The sequence below is a fragment of the Ischnura elegans genome, chromosome 6 (genome assembly GCF_921293095.1).
Source record: "Ischnura elegans chromosome 6, ioIscEleg1.1, whole genome shotgun sequence".
NCBI classification, from domain to species: domain Eukaryota; kingdom Metazoa; phylum Arthropoda; class Insecta; order Odonata; family Coenagrionidae; genus Ischnura; species Ischnura elegans.
Window position 1 is genome coordinate 34584510 of NC_060251.1, and position 19828 is coordinate 34604337.

Consider the following 19828-nt stretch of genomic DNA (forward strand, 5'->3'; position numbering starts at 1 on the left):
ATTGGTCATAGAAAAGATATGTATATACATATATAGGACCCATCAGAAAAATGACATAAAAAACAAAATGAAAAATAAAACAAACTCACCATATATTACAATACATATACAGCAATTGCGGGGCATCCTCAAAAAATTCATCAATTGAATAACAACAATGATCTAGAAGATATTGTTTTAATTTGGCTATAAAAAGGCCAGGTCTGATTTCCTCTTTGATTGCTTTGGGTAATTTATTATAAATTTTAATACTCATATTGATAGGCCCTCTACTTTAGAGAGAAAGATTTTGTTTCCTCACTGTGAACTCATTTCTACTTCTTGTATGATAATCATAACATTATTCATGGTAAGACACAACTTTTGTTTAAATTCTCTTATTAACATCGCAGCATAAAAAATATATATACAAGGTAGGGGAAGGATCTGTAACCTTTTGAAAAGATTACGGCAGCTAGGTTGTTTTTAAGCTTTGCATAATATTCTTACTGATCATTTTTGTAATTTAAAAAGATGGGGAGTGACCCCAGGCTAAAATACCATATTTTAACCTACTATAAATACGTGCATAATAAATTGACATGGCTCTTTCTATATTTGTACGCTGAGTCACCCATTTAATTAACTAGCAGCCGGAAGCCACCGAGGATGAAATACAATTAATATGGGAATCCCAGTTTAGGTTTTCATTTATGGAAATGCCTAGAAATTTGGTATTATTAACCTGCTTAAGAGTGCAATCTGAAAATTTAATGTAAGGGCTGTAATCAATTTTTTCTGAGGTTGTGCTTAGTAAGCCACTGCAGGAGAGAAAAACCCTTCATGGACATTTTCAAAACACTGCACAAAACAAGTACCGTATCTTTCCGAATATAGTCCCCCCCCTTATTTTGAGGCTTCAGTTTCCAGGAAAAAATTTAAAAATACGTTTGAATATAGTCCCCCCTTCACTTTTACCACAAGCATTTTTGGAAAAAAAGGGGGGGCCTATACTCGGTAAAATACGGTATTTTTTTACACAGCCATGAGTACATGTATGAACCTACATACAATAACATTACAGTACACCTTGTTCAGTTAAATCATCTTGAGATTCACCTACGAAGAGGATGCCTTGGTTGTTAACTGGCCAGCTAAGTAGTTCTCTCCAGCCCTGGTTCGAAATTTAAATGCCAGAAAAGATATGGCACAGCATCATTCTCTTCAAGTAAGCTCATATGTAACATCAACAAAATAACAAGCATATCAGCAAAATAACAAGAGGCTGAAGGGAGTGATGCCATACAAAATCTTAACTCACATTTATCTCATGAACCCAGGCCTATGAAAGAAAGCCATGACACTTTTTCTACAAATTCTGTACAAATCAATATCTGACCTTTCAGTATGAATAAGAATTGATCGAATTGGAATCGAAATTCGATTTCAAAGAATCAGAATTGGAATCAAAATTTTTAAAAAAGTGAAATCGACTCATCCCTACTATATACATATTTTTTATCTCACCTTTTCACAATAGAATCGAAATTTAAAGAACTGGAATCGACCCATCCCTACTACATATATACATATTTTTTATCTTACCTTTTGGTCCTTTTCCTCAGGAGCATCCTTCTCCTCTGTCTCGTCCTTCTCTTTTGCTTCCTCTTTCTCCCCCTCCTCCTCTTTCGACATGCTCTCCGCCCCATCCCCACTTCCCCCCTCTGCTTTCTTCGTCTCCTCTTCCTCCTCTCCCCCTGATTGGCCCTTCTCACAATCACCCTCCCCCCCTTCCTTTTTCCCCTCGCCGCCTTCTTCCGCCCCACCCTCCACGGCTCCTTCGTCCTCGCTTTCGCTCGGCATCTGAATGTCCTCCTCCTCGCCTTCGGCCTCGTCTCGATCCGAGTAGTCGTCCCCAATCATTCCACCGTCCCTCTCGTCAAGGTTGATGGTGGCCACCGGCAAGCCCAGATTGCTACTGCCTGGCTGAGCTCCCGCCACCGGAGTTGTGATTGGTGTGATGGTAGTGTTGCCAATCTGTATGGGTTTCACGAGGCAAGCCGCGGGAATCATCTCCTCCTTCTCCATCTCTTGCTTCTTCAGTTCTGTAATAAAATTGAATGCACCCAATTTCATTGAGTTTACAGGGATATAGATTGGAACTATCTTCTGAATGGAGCTCTTAAATATTACAGCGCACACATCAACACACTTAACTATTCAACCAGATAGTTGGTGGGGATAGATGAGGGAGGAGCTGATAAGTTCAACAGAATGCCATCCTATCTTTAAAATAAAGGGTGTAGTAGCTACAACACCTTAGGATAGTAACGAGGAGGTTTCCCCTTGTCTTCCACATTGCAGTACTACAGCTGTTAAAGTAAGTGTTGCCACGCGTGCTGTGAAATGGAGGGTAGCAGTACTGACCACATTGGTCTCCACTTTCACTTACATAAAGAAAAGCTACTGTCCGGTATCGAAGATGGGTAAATAAAATTAACAACAAGCAATCCAAAGTAAATTATGATAGAAGTTACAGATATTTAGAGCATTTAGTAGTTCTGAAACACACATACTTAATTTTAATTCGTAGACAGTAGTTGTCCATAGAACTTTTAAAATTCTATACACTTATTAGCAAATCATAAAAACTAAGATATTAGCATCTAAATGGAAATTTGGGGATAGATTTAGTTTTAAATTACAAAATTGTAGAGTGGGAAGAAATTTTTTTAGATAGAATTTTATCAGCACTTGAATTATTTCTGATTTTATAATTCAAAATGATCTGCTATCTGAACTATCAGTTCACATAAAAATTTGTACACAATTTTTTTTTTAATTTCATTAACAAACAGGTTAAAATTTAAAATAAAATATGCTTGAAAAAGTTTATATGAGCAAATATAAATTACTTATTATTTCATATTGCATGAGTGAGGTTTTTAAAAACCAAAACTCTTTTACAAGAATTGCCAATAATTCAAATTTGCCTTAACCCTTCTGCAGCTAGTTATTTAAGTTATTTCTATATTTCTTGTTATAAATTTAATTGATAAAAATTCATTTCAAAACAATGAGAAATGACATTAAACAGGAAAACAAGAAGAACAACTGATAATTCACAAAGGGGGTTAAGATATTGAGCAAAATAATTCCTTGGCTTTACCCCACTAAGTCAGACAGATTCAAGTCTTAATTGGTCAGAATACTAAATATTCAGATTGAATAAAGGAGAATACTTTAATAATCACAGACATATAAGCCAATTCTTCACAACTATTCAATAACCAGCTGTTGGTACCATTATTACGTAATTCTTCTATGACACACAAACATCATTCTCAATGCCAATTTCCATGGCATAGCAGTTATCCTGTACACTTCTGTAAGATGTTGATCACACACAAAGGCAAACTACAAACAGTACTAAGTATTCTGAGCATGTGGCTGAGCATACAATATATCTAAGCTCAGTGACAGATCAAGATAAGGGCTAAGGTGGCTACAGTCCCTCCCTCCCTTGATATCTAATTTACATAAAATAGTAATTTTTTTTGGACCCCTAGGAGGTTAACCCCCTCCCATCCCGATCCTGGATCCGGCGCTGGCTAAGCTAAAAAACAAACTTGAGAAAACTTCAAAAAAAGTTTTCTTAAAAAAACTGAAAAGGGGAGACCACATAGCTTGCTCCGCCTTTTTCAATGCTGTATTTTTATGGCATTCGGAATGGCGAACACATCTCTGAACTGATAGTGATTCCATTGAATGGGCCTTAGTTTGGCTGTAATTAATTAATTTTCGAGCAGTATTTTTAACGAGCGCTATATAATCCCGAAATAATGCAGCACCTTATGGATGGGTTGAATGGTGTAGTGGTGAGCCATCTGCTAGGCACTGCGTTATTTTGGGATTACCGTATAAGCGTGTGTAAGAGGCGCACACGTGTAAGAGGCGCACCCCTATTTTGAGCATCGGAGCTATGAAGAAAAAATTTTGCTGCATTTTTTTAATACTATCGCGCGGTGTTGCAGACGGACGCCTGGAATTTCGACAGTTATCGAACTTTTCTCTTTCAATATTAATTAGCGGTAATAGCGGTATAAGAGGGAGTAGAGAGAGTTCCGATTCTCTCTACGATGCTTGTCCTATTCACGAACAATTTTGTTTAAATGCTCTCGCAGGAGTATTGCAATAGAATTGCAGCCGTGGAAAATTTTAAGGCAAAACACGACAGGCACATAGCATGAACCTTCCCAAGAGCTTGGACAACAATCGGGACAATCTCAGCGCAGTAGGATAATAACCACGTCGTAGATTTAACGGAACCACAATCGGCCCTCCATCAGCCAATGCCTCTGCCGTTTTTTTTCCTTTCCGAGACCCCACAGGAAAATAGGAAAACATCAAGTTACAGGGGAACAATGGAAACGTGTTTCATCCCTACCCCGTCTCACCAACTGACCTTGATCGATCTCCCAGTTTATGGAGGCCAAATGCTTGGTAAGTCATCTACTGAGCCCGAAGATATCTCGATAGCTTTCAATAATTGTATGACACGCACAACGTTCAAATAAAGAAAGAGATCTAACGCGACGCATATCTGACAGAATTTAAGTTTTTTAAGCTTATTCATGCTAGCGCATTCAAACAAGACGAGCGGACTGGAAACTTTAGGCAATACAAACTGCGTATATCACATTGCTGCGCCTTCGCCCCTTCGCTTTGAAGGTAACGACGTCACATGCAAGATCGGACGTGTTCTTCCCGTGCTCCTTCGCTCATAGCCCCGTAGCTTGAAATACGGAGGGGAGGGAGCGCGCTCCTTCCCCTCCGTGTTTCTTTGCTTGCTTCCTTCCGCGCTCTTCACTTATAAGCATTTCTGATTTCTTCCATCCACAATAGGGAAGTGCACTAGTGTTTCAAATGCACCAAACACATTTTTTAAATTAGAGTTCAGAATAACATAATGTCATAAAACCACAGTTTAAATCCTAATAGTGAATACTTGATTCGAGATGACCGTCTGAAATATGGAAAAATTCAAAGGCCGCGAAAACGGGTGTCCATGTTGAATATTGGCCGTGACGTCACAAGGCAGTAGCAGAAGGCAGCTTCTACACCGTTTAGTTCTACCACTATTATTGCATAGAAAAATTACAGAATTTGAGGGTATACGTTTTTTGCTGTCATAAAATATCTTCAGATTATATATGTGGCTGCTTCTCTTTTGAGTAAACGACTTCATCATTGCGTAATATATTAATATTCATTTACGTGTCAACTTCAAGTTTGGAAAGAGTAGTACGAATAGCACATTTAATCTTTAATAAATGCATGATGGCTTTTATTTTTCGCTGGGTATATTTTGGCACAATGCCGTTAATCATGCCAAAACTTTTTTTGTAAGAACCGAGTCAAACTAATAAACCTATTTCAGACGTTTGCTGCAAGACTTATTCGTTGCGTATGTATTCACGCCGGCCGGAACGTTCGCCCTTCGCAACTAGAATCATGGGATGTTAGCCTTATTTCCGAGCTGGCTGGTTGTTGCAATGGTTCGCTGTCCAGGATGGGTTCAAGAAAAGATAATCTTGGTTGGGAGAAGGAAAATTCCAACGATTTATAAATGGTATACCAAACTTTGATGTATTTATGGTTACTGAATTTTTGAATAAGGAGGACAGGTTCAACGCTCCATAGAAATGCGAGACGTTAAGGCTAACAAGGGGAGACCGCGTACCTTGCTGCATCTCTTTCAATTAGGGCGTTAGTTAGGCTGTAATTAATTAATTTTCATGCGTTACTTTTTACAAGTTATATATATATATTTAAAATATCTTCAATTTGCTAATGGGTCGGTTGGGGTAGTGGTAGAGTGCACGAGTTAAAGGAATGGTTTTACCCGAAGGTCCGTGGTTCGAGTCTACGTCGTGGCATTATTTTTTGTTGCCTTCATTGTGATCATACGGCGTCTAGTTTATCATTAATTATAATTGCAGCAATCATTGATATGAGACAATTTTTTTATCGTCATTATGGCGTTGAGGTATTTTAGCAGTGTCATTACAAACGCCGAGATACGATGACTACAAGGGTTGGTGTGCGCTAAAATGTTAATTTTTTCTTTGCTTATACTGACCAACTTCCACATTAAAAATGAAAACCATTCTTGCAAGAGCACATACCATTAAAGGCTCGCGGCAAGCAACAATATGCGTACAGGCATAATTAATAAGAACACAAAGCGAATATAAAATGCCATATATCTCGAACACTTGTAATTCACATTACTCCAAAGGGAGTTTACTTACTCAGTACATACCTCAGTACCTTGTACTCAGTACCTACCAGTTAACCTCAGTAGCAGTGCTAAAAGAACCATTCTGAAATATAATTTCAACTAACAAATAGGATGAAATAAAAGTTGATAACCCTGGACCGGGCGCGCTGGCGTATAAAATACGTCAATCTTTGAAAACCAAGGATTTCGACATTGTACGTACATTCTGGGCTATAATGGTCTCGTGTATTCTTACAATGTACTTTGACTGCCTATATCGCGAGTTTTCAAAGTTCGAGGTATTGTAGCTAATTTTTTAGATCAGCAAGATGAACCCGTCACCAGTGGAGTACAAATTACGCCGCGCGACCTGCCGTGTACCTTTATATCTGTATCACCTATAAATGTACTAATTTCAACAAATAAAGATTAACTTTAACAAAAATAGTTTGTTATCATATATGCACATATCATGGGCACAGTACGCATTTTGCCCGATCGTGTAAAAAAACAGTCGCGCCATAATTCTTTAACCAAACTACTTTCAGTTTATAAATTACGTAGGTCTACGCGGAAGATGCTATATTTTGACTCAACACACTTTCTGATGTGACTGAGGTACCTACCTGTTAAGTAAATTATTATAATATAAATATCAATTTGATCTTACAATACCTTCAAATGATCTTCAAAACAGAATATCATCGATAGGTAAGAGTCAGGAGCAGCCTTGAACCATTTATTCCGTATAGCTTGTGCTTAAGGCACGGGAATGAATATCTTCTCCAGGCTTTTGTTTCGACGTCGAGATGAAATTTGGAACAAAAAATCATTTATAATTCTATTTTGAATTCGTGTTTTCGGTACTAGACGACATTTTTAGGAAGCAAACTCCACCGATTCCCGGAAACTCTCGCCGCGCTAAAGAAGGCGACGGAATACAGCGATAGTCCACTGGTGACTACTGCCTTGTGACGTCACATCTCAATCAAGATGGAGGCACTGTGTTTCAGCGCAACATGAAATTTTCCGACTTTCAAAACGTTTTAAAGTGCATACCCCAGATGCAGAAAATAAAAGTGACTATACTAATGTTTCTTTTTTAGGCTAAACTTTCAAATTCAGCAATAAAAAAAAATTAGTGCACTTCCCTATTTAGTCCAACAATGAACAAACTCGTTCGAATTTTTTAAAGCACAGGTTTTGACACCAATATGACACTGAAAACCAAGGCCACTCAGTTCCCCTTAGACTTGCGACCGGTGAAGGGGAGGGGGGAAGATAAGAAGTTTGTGTAAGAGGCGCACCCTCATTTTCGGCTGCAATTTCTGCAATCTCTTACACGTGCTTATACGGTATATAGCGCTCGTTAAAAATACTGCTTGAAAATTAATTACTTTCGCCAAATTAAGGCCCATTCAAAGGAACCACTCAGTTCAGAGATGTGTTCGCCATTCCGAATGCCATAAAAATATGTCATCGAAAAAGGAGCAAGGTACGTCGTCTCCCCTTGTTAGTATGGCATATGCAATTTGTCAGAGACATTTTTTATGCTGTTATCCCAACATTAATTACCTTTACTCTTTCTGGATGGCTTGGGCTGACTTGGGGGTAGTTTAACAGGTACACCATCTCTCATCCTGACACATCCTTCCAGACCAGGAAAGCATATGATGGCCAAAAACCAATGGGCACTGTTGATGAAGAGAGAGAAATAATGTTAACTTTGAAGAACTGAAACTAAGTATTAACTTATTGAAAATGAACTAAAACAAGCACTAAGATTTCTGCATATAACTGAATTACCACCTAAAGGCAGAAATATATATCCACATAAAAAATAAGCCTGCAGCATAGCGGTGTAATTGGCTCAATTTCTACACTGCTTAAGACAAAATAAGTTTCCCCAAAACACAACATTTTCATAAAAAATTTAATGTGAATGACAGAACAGCTTTCCATGTGCTTTGTCAAGTGTCAAGTGCTTTGAGAGAAAAAACATTAGTCTGAACTTCGTTAATGCTTTGAGAAAAAAAAGTTTTATATGCTCACCTTTCATTGATTGGGATCACTATAAAATCTTTCTCAAATATGTCAACATTCTTAGTCCAGCCCTTAACTCTAGCATGCCTCTTCTCTGCAGGAGATGTAGAACCATCCATCTCCACAGGGTGATGTCGACGAGCAGATCGCACTGGCCTCGTAGTCAAGCGTTTGTAAAAAAAGGAACTGAATACATGGGTCCGGGATTGGTCTACCTCAGAGAGGCAACTCTGAGTTAAATACCTGGAAAAGGATGATGAGAGACATTCTTCAATTCTGGTGACCATTTAAGTCTCTATTTTAATGGAGGTGTATTTTTCAACTATCACATCAATACACAAGTTTCTTTAAAATAACCATTACATTTTACATAAAATTTGTAGCGCGTTATCTATTCCCCACCCAAATATTATTACATTGTGTGTACTTGTTATGGTGGAAGTTTTTTTTGGTTTCAGTGCATACATTAAAATGAAAGACTTTACCACAAGGGTCTTCAACCCAAGGCCCCTGAGCCGCATGCGGCCTGCCGGCTAATTTCTTGCGGCCCCTAGAGGCTGGAGAAAATATTTAACCACGCCACAAAATATAAAATATATATGTATCAACACACTCGTCAGAAATAAACAATGTCAAAAATCTCATTAATTGATTACACCTTTTAACCAATAAAGATTATTGCACTTTGAAATTATGTTCTTTTTTTAATTGTTTGATGTGGTGGTTAAATGACACGGAGCATTGAGGCCCTCCCGACAATGTCAAATCGATTTTTGGCCCTTGCATTAAAAAGGTTGAAGACCCCCGCTTCAACATGTAGCTGTACACCATAAACTTATGGAATACACTATTACTCTATTATGACCTACAAATAAATCCATTAGGTGCATAAATTATAAAACTAGGTTCACTTCAAATATCATGGTCACTCAACAATGTCCTTTTTCATCAGCTCCCATTGATTCAAGACAGAGATTTGTGAATGATAATGACAATTACTATCAATGTAATTTTGTCAATTCCACGAATTTTCCTTCCTGCCTGAGAATCAACAAGAGCTGAGAAGGAAAACCAAATTCTTAGCTACCAAATCATTTGAAATGGACAATACTTCGTAAAAATTTTGGCATTTTCTGCTTTACTCTGTATGTTTGGTTACTTACTTGAGGTAAAAGTCAATGATGACATCATTTAGGAACTGCTCTTCTCCCAAACACAAGTAGTCTTCGGGATTTATGGTGATGCCCCCTTTAGCAGGTGGAGGAGGATAGATGAGGATTCTAAAAAAGAAAATATACATGGGTTATACTAAGCCTCATTCAATACAATAGTCCTATCCTCTTCTTCTCACATCCACACTCATACTTCAACCCCCATCATAAATTTCAATGTGCCCTGTCTGCTTGGTACTTGTTCCATCTACACCCTTTGTCTCCTCCTTATGTCATCAACAAGTTTCTTATCCTAGTATATGTGTCCAGCCAAGCAAAGCAGACAAAATCATGCAAAATTCCCGGATTTCCAGGGAAATTTTACAAAATTCCAGGTTTATATTCTGAGATCAACACGTTAGATAAGAATTTTAAAACACCAAAAATTACTTCAATGTGTACTTATAAATAATATTACCATTATGTATTATTTTACGTTCCTAATATATAGACATTATTCATATTTATTCAATGCAAGCCTAGATACTGCTTCGACCTCATAAGTGGATGTTGACATCACCTGGCATTCTATTTTTCATGCTTTTGAATCTTGAATCTTTTGAGTCCAGAGTGGTAGACATTTCGATTGTGTTGTCTTGTCTGACATTCCACGTTTCAATGTGGCTATAAAAATTCTACTAAGCTACTGCACTTTAAATTACAACAAACACATTTTAGGCCAGAAAATGGGTGTTGAACTGGCAAAATATTACTTGAAATGAATTTGAAAAAAGAGATTTTGAAATTCCAGGCGGGAGCAAAAATTCATAAATAATTCATGCTTAATTCCAGGGACTAAATATTCATGCATGATTCCCAATTCTCCCTCTTTTCCCAGTCGCAGGATACCCTCTAACTAGCAGATAACAGCCATATCAAGCATTCCCCATTTGCCAAAGCTATTCCCTCTCATTCTAATATCCTTTTACATGTTTCTATTTTCCTCTAATGTACAGCCCAAATAATTAAATTGTTCAACCGGCTGAAGTTCATGGCCATCTACCGTTAGCTAAAGCCCAAAGATCAAGATACAAACTCATATTGATGGCTAAGTTCTAACAACTCGTATCTGAAATTCGGCCGATTAGAGACGGGTATCTTGAACAAAGTGTAATGACTAGAGGTCCGTGAAAGTGGTTTTATTTTTTGTTAAAATTCATTTTAAAACCCTGTGATTTCGGTGTTATAGAAAGTCTTGGCAGTGTTATTATAATGCTACAATTTTCCCACGTTTACAGGCGTTTTATTATTTTATGGTACACATTTCATGAATACTTATACTTTAATAAGCATTTGGCATAACATTTAACACAATTTCGACTGTACAAAATTTGTCATAAAACTAAATGAAGGAAATGGTTGAAGTTATATTGGTTAAAGGTATATGAATGGTTCAAGTATGTAGTCTTGGCGAATATGATCAGCAAACGGCAAATCCCCACTAACTTATTTGTGTATACTTTGAGAGCCATTCCAGAATTTTTGCATTGTCAAGTTTCTCTACACTAAATAAAGCCTTTAAAAATGCTTCTGTAGTAGCAACAACAAGCTCCTCCTTTGCTTTCTTTGACTAAGTGGTTGTGAGTTCAAATGATAGCTGTCGTTTTGCAGGTCCCCATTCTTTCGCACATTTATGTGTATCGCTACTGATGTGCTTTAACAAAGCGTCACATCTTTCAAATAAAAATTTTTTAACGCAAACTTTGCACAGTATTACTCTATCTTTCACATAAAATCCTTCTCAGCTGAATTCAATTGCCCTGGTATGAACAGTATCACTAGCTTTTGGGATTTCAAAATTCCTATCCTTCGTTTGATATTTAAAGCTGGAACTACAATAAAACAATCAGTCCAACCACAAAACACTCACTCAAAGCACTCAAGATGGTGTTTTCAAACTCAGTGCTGGTTAGCTACAGCATAACCATAGTACAGTATAGCTTACAAATTGGCCGAAATATTTCATGCCATGGGTTCCCTTCCGATACCCCTCATCCAGGTAAGGTAGGGCAGCAGCTAGATACAACAAAATCGCTTAGTTTTTACAGCTGTTGCCAATTGGTCAGGAAAGGCAGTGAAAGAAGCACACTTAACAAAACATAATCAGATTCAAAGAAACTTGAAAAATTATTTCCCATTTATCGATCCTGAAACATCTAGAATGAGACGCTTTCTCACCTGAAGAATTAGATATGTATTAGATTTGGCCAGTGTTGAAATAATTTTTTTGCATTGTAGCTCAGATCCGACGATCCGTCCGCTAATGAGGGGAACCCCCTCTCCTCCTATCCTTTCTTTTCCTTCCTTCCCTTCCCCCAACTGATAGCGCTTCATGCTTTCAAATAACCATACGTGTCTATGGATGCAGTTGACGACATGGCGCCGTTGACGGCCGCCGTGATCACGGCGCCCATTTCAATCCGGCCCGGTGGTGCGCTGTCTACGGCGTGAAATACAGGCATTTCGCTACATTGAGGCCGCTTTCTGACGAAACGACTTTTTGCCGGCCGCCGTTCACATCACGACACCACGAAATTCAGGCCGCTTTCAGACGAGACGACTCTCTGTCACGCTGTGGGCCGTGCTGTGAACGGCGGCCCGGTCCCAGCCAGCAGCCGTGTTTAAGTCAACGAAATTGTTACATTAGACCCACACTCAAGGTTTTCCTGCAAAAAGTTAGCCAATAACGCTGTCTAATGCATCGCGGTGAGTCACCGGAATTACTGCTCGGCATTGACGCGTACCGGGTGCGTGAGCTTGTATTTCCGCTCTTCCGCAGCCACGTTAAATTCCTTACTGAACATTTTTTATTCATAATATCTAATTCTTCAGGTGATAAAGCGCCTCATTCTAAATATTTCAAGATTGATACATGGGAATCGAAGAAAGAGGCTGTGATAAATTTAACGGCAAATTCTGGGGGAGAAATCACTTCAGTGCGCGATATTACGCGGATGCGTTATGCGCGAGACTAATCAAGCCAATTGACCTTGGAATCGTTATGAGATAGAGCAAATGAACGTCGGCAGCGTTAAATAATGAAGGCTTAGGCTTAAATAGATTATGACTCATTAGATGCGATTATTTCGCTAATACACCAAAAATCGCAAAAAATGCAAAATTTCGTTTTTATTTACCGATTTCGCATTATTTCGTGTTATTTCGCGATAACGCATCTCGCAAAATTCACAGACCTCTAGTAATTGTAATGGCCCGAAATTCGGGGGCCATTTGCAAATTATTTCGCAAAGGACAGGGCTGTTTGCGAGGCAGAGGACGATGCACAAACAGCCCTGTTTTTCATAAAATGGGAGATCCGGGAGGAGGAGAAGGAAAGGCAATGACCGAAAGACTGGCAAATAAGAATAAACACCATTAATGGAACGCTCACGGGTTCTAACTTTTCGAAGGGGGGGTTTAGTTTAAAAGATATGTTTTCGCGGAATACATATACACCCGGGCTTTTTGAACGTCTCTACGTCTTTCGAGAGACACTATATAAAGGTAAACCGGGAGATACTTGAGGTCTTCTACTTCGAGTCTTCGACTACTTCGGGGTGAAGTTTTGATCGCGAAAGGTGTGATTGTGCACGCCTTGATTATTGTAAACTCTTGTCTCGCACCTGCTTGGCTCGTCGATACCCGCTTCCCGGGATCTGGTATTTTTGCTTTCACTCTCTGCATACCTTGCTTTTAGGCCCTCTCTTGTGGGCCATTTTTGCCATCAGCTTCCGTTACTTGCGAAATCTAGACTTCATAATCCCTTCCCCCTCCGGGAACTTGGGAAATTCCTCGCGCACTATCCATCGCTAGGCCAGTATTTGCCAGTCCATCGCTCGTCGCCACAGCGTGCTGCCGCCTTCTCCTGCCTCCAGCCTCCCAGTGTGGTTCGTGCCGTGCCGAAACAAAAGGTAGAGTTCCTTTTTCTTTTATTAAAATGCAATCCATGTGCTATCATTGATACCCGACGCAAAGGGCAAGAGCCCACGTTAAAATAGTTCGGATTCGAGTCCCGGCTTATCCGGGGCCGGGTCGCGACATAATGACATTTAAAAAAATAAAACTCAAGCAAAGAACAACTCTTTATTTCCTAATGAATGCTTCTTTTTTAGTTTTATGAACTTTTGGTTTTTAATTTTAGTGTGCAAGTAAAAGAAATTAATCGTTTTTATTTTTGCTCTCCTGAAAAGTTTCTATTTTTGAGATACGTGCTGTTAGAACTAAGCCATCGATATGAGTTTCTGCAGCCTGTGTAACGAAATACTGGGGTTGAAGCTAAGTTGGAAAATAGAAGCATATACTAAAAATGCTTCAAACATTTACTATAAACCTTTAATCCAATTTATAAACGTGCTTTCATGATACGTGTCAGTCAAAAGAAAAACAACAGCATTCTGAGTATATTTTAAGCATCACCTGACAACTGTCACCACAATATCACTATCACTTTACCTAGGATTTTACAATTCATCAGTTCAATTAAATTGTAAAAATGAGGTCTTTGGACATTGCAGAGGAAAAAGGTGAAAAGTTAATGGATTATAAAATGCTGTAGCTATCCTTAAATGAAGCAAATTATGTATCAAGTTATAACACTAAAATTGGTAATAAAAATTTCCAATCAATCATCAGAGGAGTTGAGGGTTAACACTAGTGACTCACTTTTGATTAAAATCCTTGACAGGTTTTGCCACAGGCGTTGTTGGTGATGATATTAAAGACTTCTTGATAGTTTCCTGCACCTGTAATATCGTCTGAGTCAAGACCATAAATGAGAATGTAAACAGGTATAAACATTTTCAAACACTACTAGACAGCACATACAACATTAATTCTTACCTCCTTGGGTGAAGCCCTCACCAGGATGTCATTAGCTTCTTTACTATCAAGTTCTCCAAGGCGATCTTTGCCACAAAATATTAATTTAAGTCTTGATTTCGTGTCTTCAGTCATCCTTTCGGGTAGGAGAGTGATTCGCTTCTGAGTTTCATCTTTTCATGAAATAAAAGGCAAGGAAATTAGTGAGGGAAAGTGGATAGTAACATTAGCACTATTGAAAAAAATGATCTTTTAAATGAGGTATTTTACCATAACATAATAACCTAACACATATGAACCCATAAACTATTGATATAAATCGGTTCTTAAAGGGGTGGTAATTCATTCATAAAGAAGAAAATCTAAGAACAATCTTCAAGAATGGAATTTTAAGTTTTAACTTCAGACTTTAATTAGAGTAAATCCATGATAACACAAAAATAGATACATTTATAAATATGAAGTGAAACACTTTGCACTTTCCACATAATAATTTATTAAACTACAGTCGACATGTTTCGCTGATAATGCTGCAGTGCAGCAAAACATGTCCACTGTAGTTTAATAAATTTTTATGCGGAAAGTGCAAATGTTTCACTTCATATCTCATAATGGATCTCCACAAAGTATCTGCCTCATCCATCCAATTCATACATTTATAAACTTCCACTTTGTTATTAACTATTGACCATGTTTTCCACAGCAATACAAAATAGCCTGACTTCCTGGAAATATTTGAAATTGTGCATTTTGCCAAAAGTTGGGATGAACTTTTAAATGAACGAGTGTTCCTTTTCCGCTCCCGCTTTTTGGCCCTAACACATTCAATGCGAAGCACGCCCATTGATGTTATCCCACCCACACTGATCAATGGACCACATCAATTAACTTATCCGTTTTCTCAGCAGAGTATTCTTTTGAGCGAAAGATCCACAGAGAAAAAATCATCCACCTTGACCGGGATTCCAACCCGGATCCCCCAATTTCCAGTTGAGTGCTTTAGCCAGTTATTTTTAGTGCGATTCGCTAGAAGGTACTCTGCACTTACAGATACTTTGAAAATACTCTCTGGTACGTTTACTTCCGATGAATAAAAGGAAGATGCTCGCTTGCGCCTTGGAAGTCTTCATATCCGTGTGTCTAATTAGACCAATTAAGTTCATGCCAGGGATGGTGCGACTCGTTAAGAAATCACCACGACTTTGTCTCGCCTCTAAGATTCAAGAGGGCATGAAAGCATCCCGAGGTAACGACTAGGGTGAAAATTGTTAGGTCATCCCGTGATATCTTACCTCTAATAATAACACTTCGGTGTCCTTGGCCATTGCACAAGACTGAACACACACACACAGAGGTGTCATTCTTCCCTGTGGATATATTCCGGCTAGTCCCGGTATACTTTAAACGAGTATTCTTTTCTTTACAATAATTAGTGGCTATTTCCCTTTCGAAATACATTTTACCATCAGCCGGATTTGTTTTCCATTGCCTCCACTTCAAAATCAAAAACTTGAATTAATTCTGGTGACTTTCTGCTAAAATGGTTCCACCAGTGGCATAGCCGAAGGGGGAGGGGAGGGTTTCCAGTTAAAAAAAAGCATCCGAGCCTTTAATAGAAGCATCAAAAATGCCCCTTTGCCCTGGAGTGTTTTCCATACACCCCGGAGGGGCCCCCAAAACAATCGGTACACCCCCCCTCCCATTTCAAAATCCTGACTATGGTACTGGGTTCCATGCTAAATGTGCCGTTTCCTTCCAGCTGATTCATCCGCCTCCCATTGCAACAAACCACACCCCTCTTATTTCCCACAGCTCCTTTCAATACTATTTCACTCAGTCTGTGAAGTCTCGCAGAGGGACCTCAAATCAATACCTCCACTGCACATGCACTAAACAATCGCCCACCAAATCGAATCCGCTCATCTAGGAGTCAAACAATACAAATGCGCTCAGCTGGCAGTAGCCGGAGCATAAACGCTCGCCTGCAATTCTCCAAGCTTCGGAGGTGAACGTTTGTGCTCCACAATTGCCAGCTGAGCATATGCATATTGATGGGCTCCTAGATGAGTGAATTTGATTTGGTGGGCAATTGTAGAGTGCTTGTGCAGTGGAGGTATTGAAATGCTTCCCCAGAATATTCATTTTTGATGCTTTGGGATTGGTGGAGCCAGGGGCGGATCCAGGATTTTTTTCTGGGAGGGGCACAAGCAAGGCCGTATCCAGGATTTTGTTCTGGGTGGGGCACAACGATACCTCGTAATACAAAACGAACGCAATCATAATGGGACCGTATTAAAAATCTTGCATATTTTTGAGGATCTGGGGGGGGCACGTGCCCCTGTGCCCCCCCCCCCCCTGGATCCGCCTATGGGTGGAGCCATTCAATTTTTTTTACTTTTTAAAAGTCCTTTCACTCAATTCAGAGGGCTGGGATTCATTTTATCCGAAAGGTGAATTGAAACATTTTTCTACGAAATCAATGACAGCATGCTTCTTTGACAACCAGTGATAACGCTATTTAGTAAAGACACTGAAGATTTGTGTGTCAAATTGTGTTGACTCCTGGATGTTTACACGAAAAACGCAGTCTGCATGCAAGTGATATTCTATTCCTCTCTTGCTTAAAGCGCAAAAAAAAAAAAATTCACACAATTTTAAGTACTGAACACTGAAAATTGTCTCAATGCCACCCAAAAATATTAAGCACAGAGAGAGCAACTAAGTTATGAATATTTCCAGAGAAAGATCTTCAAAATAAAACAAAAGGTAACATTGCTTGAAAATTGGTTACATTTAAAAATAAAGAAACAGATAATAATACGGAATTAACCCATACTTGTCCCCGACAATCAACAAGATGCATTCCGAGACCTTGTTCGTAAATTGAATTTGTTTGCAAGTTGAAAAGCCTGAGCAAGGCAACGAAAAGTGTAGTTATCCTGTGGAATGCAAACCATGGCATTACCGTTTTCCATCAACTCACGATTACGAACGACTGACGAACTATTTTTCCTGCGCGTAAGAAGTGGCTGGAGCCGAAAAAACTTCACAGCTTGCGGGAAGGAAAAACGCACTATATGCTGAACAGTTCCAGACTAATACAGAATGGTTTCATTGATAATTTGTTTAAGTTCTGCCCAAAAAGCAAGTTTCTCCACGCCACATCGCGTTGTGTCAGCCAACCTCAAATGCATCAAATTCGAAATTTTTTAAACGCTTCCATTTTTTGAGTATTCATATTTCCGAAAGTTTGTAAGTTGAATGCTCGTAAGTGGAGAATTTATCACATTATTACCTGTTTCTATCTACAGCAATGAGCTTACTTCTCACTTCTATCACCGCTACTGAGATCAAAGAGATTTTTTATAGGAAATACATATAAATACCCGGTAATAATACAACAGCTGTACTCACCTACAGCACATGGATCATAATATAGCCCATTTTTCGAAGTCATTCCAAGACAATTTCGAAGCTTAACACCACACTGAAAACTTGTATACAGGAATATCACAGGCATTGCTCTGCCAAAATGTATTAGAGCCTTCACCACATCTCTTAATGGAAAAGTGACAGTGACCGATTTGGAGCCTATTAAACAATAGAAAACAAATTAAAAAACCATTAACACTCTGAACATCAGATATTGACACAATTTATTAAAAATCAACAATCACTTGCAAATCAAACTGCAAATGTAGGAAAAACAAAGTATAAAAATATTCTTACAATCTTCAATATCAGGTACACGAATCCTAATTCCTTGCTTGCAAATAACAACACGATCCTTTGGAATAGCTTTATATGACCCAATTCTAACAGTCCTACAGGTGAGAAACACAGGGCGTATTTTATCCCGGCAATCATCACTTGGCATACCATTTTGTGACTCTTGTAATCCTTCTGAAAGTAAAAAAAAAAGTTATTAACAGGCAATATTCAATGTAGGTTATACTTAGGCATAATCAGCATATAGGTAAGCTATAACATAAGCTAAATTACAGAATATTACATTGTGTGAAACAATAAATCTCACTCTTTTATAAGAGTCTGTTAATATAATAATTTATTACTCCTACATTTTGTTATTATATATACAATATAAGACACGGTCTCAGGCGTTACTTTATGGAATTGCTTCATCATAGAATAAAACAAAATAAAATTACTTTGTTTCGTTCAATCAATTCTCGTGCTCTACACTTGACTTGACTTGACACTTACAATAGAATATGTTCAATCAAAGAGTTAGAAAATAATTGGATAAAATTATTTCCATAAATTTAAAAGCTTATTTCACTACAGCCATGTTTATGCAAATGCTCACAGTGATCATTCAGTAGAATAAAACTTCACCCAATCTTAACTTTTTTCAACAACCAAAATCAAAACATATATTTATTTAACTACAAAGCAAAATATATTCAATTACTAGAAATACATAGCTTTGAAAAGAATTCCTAGAAAGCATAATCAGCGATTCATTACCACCAAGAACATATCTTTATAAGACATCAATATCAAAGATATTGCTGGGCCAAAAAGCATCAGTTTGTCTACATCAGCCATTGGCAACTTTTTTCAAACATATTTAAATGACTTAAAAGTTAGAAAAGAAATTTCAAAGAATTAGGCTATATATGTAGTAAGAGATGAAGTGGAGCACTACGTAAAGGCAGTTTTTTCCCAGGTGCCCATGACAGACGAGTTAGTAGAAAAGGTTTGCACGAGGCAGCAAGAAGACGAGATCACTCAGAAAGTGATAAAGTATGTTAAAGAAGGGTGGCCAGAGCGGAAAGGAGACGTCAGTCCAGAGGCCAAGGACTTCTTTGAATACCGAGCCAACTTGGCGGAAACCGACGGATTGCTCATGCAAGGGAAGAGATTAGTAATCCCGCGGTCGCTTCGCCAAGAAATACTGTCAAGATTGCACCGAGGACATTTGGGAATAGTCAAGTGTAGAGTATGAGCAAGAGATTCCATTTGGTGGCAAACAATTTCACTTGAAATCCGACAGATGGTAATTAGGTGTAAAGAATGCATTGAATGATTGTAGCGGAACCACTTATTCCGTCTGAACCTTCCAGATGCCCAATGGGAGAAGGTAGACATAGATATTGCTTCGATTAAGGGAAGTGAGTATCTGATAATGATTGATTATTTTTCACGATACCCGGAAGTAGCGTTGCTACAGCAGCAGCAGCTGTAATTGGGAAAAGGTGATATTCGCTAGATTTGGCATTCCAGATGAAGAGAGAACAGATAACGGTCCACAATTTCGAGGAGAGTTTAAACAATTTGCTAAGGATTACAACTTACGACTAACTTCCAGCAGCCCCTACCATGCACGAAGTAACGGAGAGGCGGAAGCTGGGGTGAAAATTGAGAAAAATATTTTAGCCAAGGTGAGAGATCTTAATCTTGGACTTTTAGTTTATAGGTCTACGCCGCTGGAAACCGGTCACAGCCCATCGAAATTGTTAATAGGGGCGTA

The 19828-nt window shown here is 38.5% G+C and overlaps 1 protein-coding gene across 6 annotated transcripts in view; it reads right to left on the bottom strand.

Annotated features, from left to right (window-relative positions):
• The window catches only part of LOC124160329, a 53365-nt gene that overhangs the window by 5542 nt on the left and 27995 nt on the right, over window positions 1-19828 (bottom strand). For 5 of the 6 annotated variants that reach the window (XM_046536162.1, XM_046536165.1, XM_046536161.1 and 2 more), the window contains 8 exons: window positions 18064-18237; window positions 17749-17925; window positions 14356-14507; window positions 14179-14270; window positions 9469-9585; window positions 8315-8548; window positions 7838-7956; window positions 1585-2084 (listed from right to left, as the gene is read on the bottom strand). In XM_046536162.1, coding sequence (XP_046392118.1) covers window positions 1585-2084; window positions 7838-7956; window positions 8315-8548; window positions 9469-9585; window positions 14179-14270; window positions 14356-14507; window positions 17749-17925; window positions 18064-18237 — 1565 coding nt within the window. The remainder of the gene's footprint in view (window positions 1-1584; window positions 2085-7837; window positions 7957-8314; window positions 8549-9468; window positions 9586-14178; window positions 14271-14355; window positions 14508-17748; window positions 17926-18063; window positions 18238-19828) is intronic. The other variant, XM_046536163.1, reaches the window with a different exon arrangement.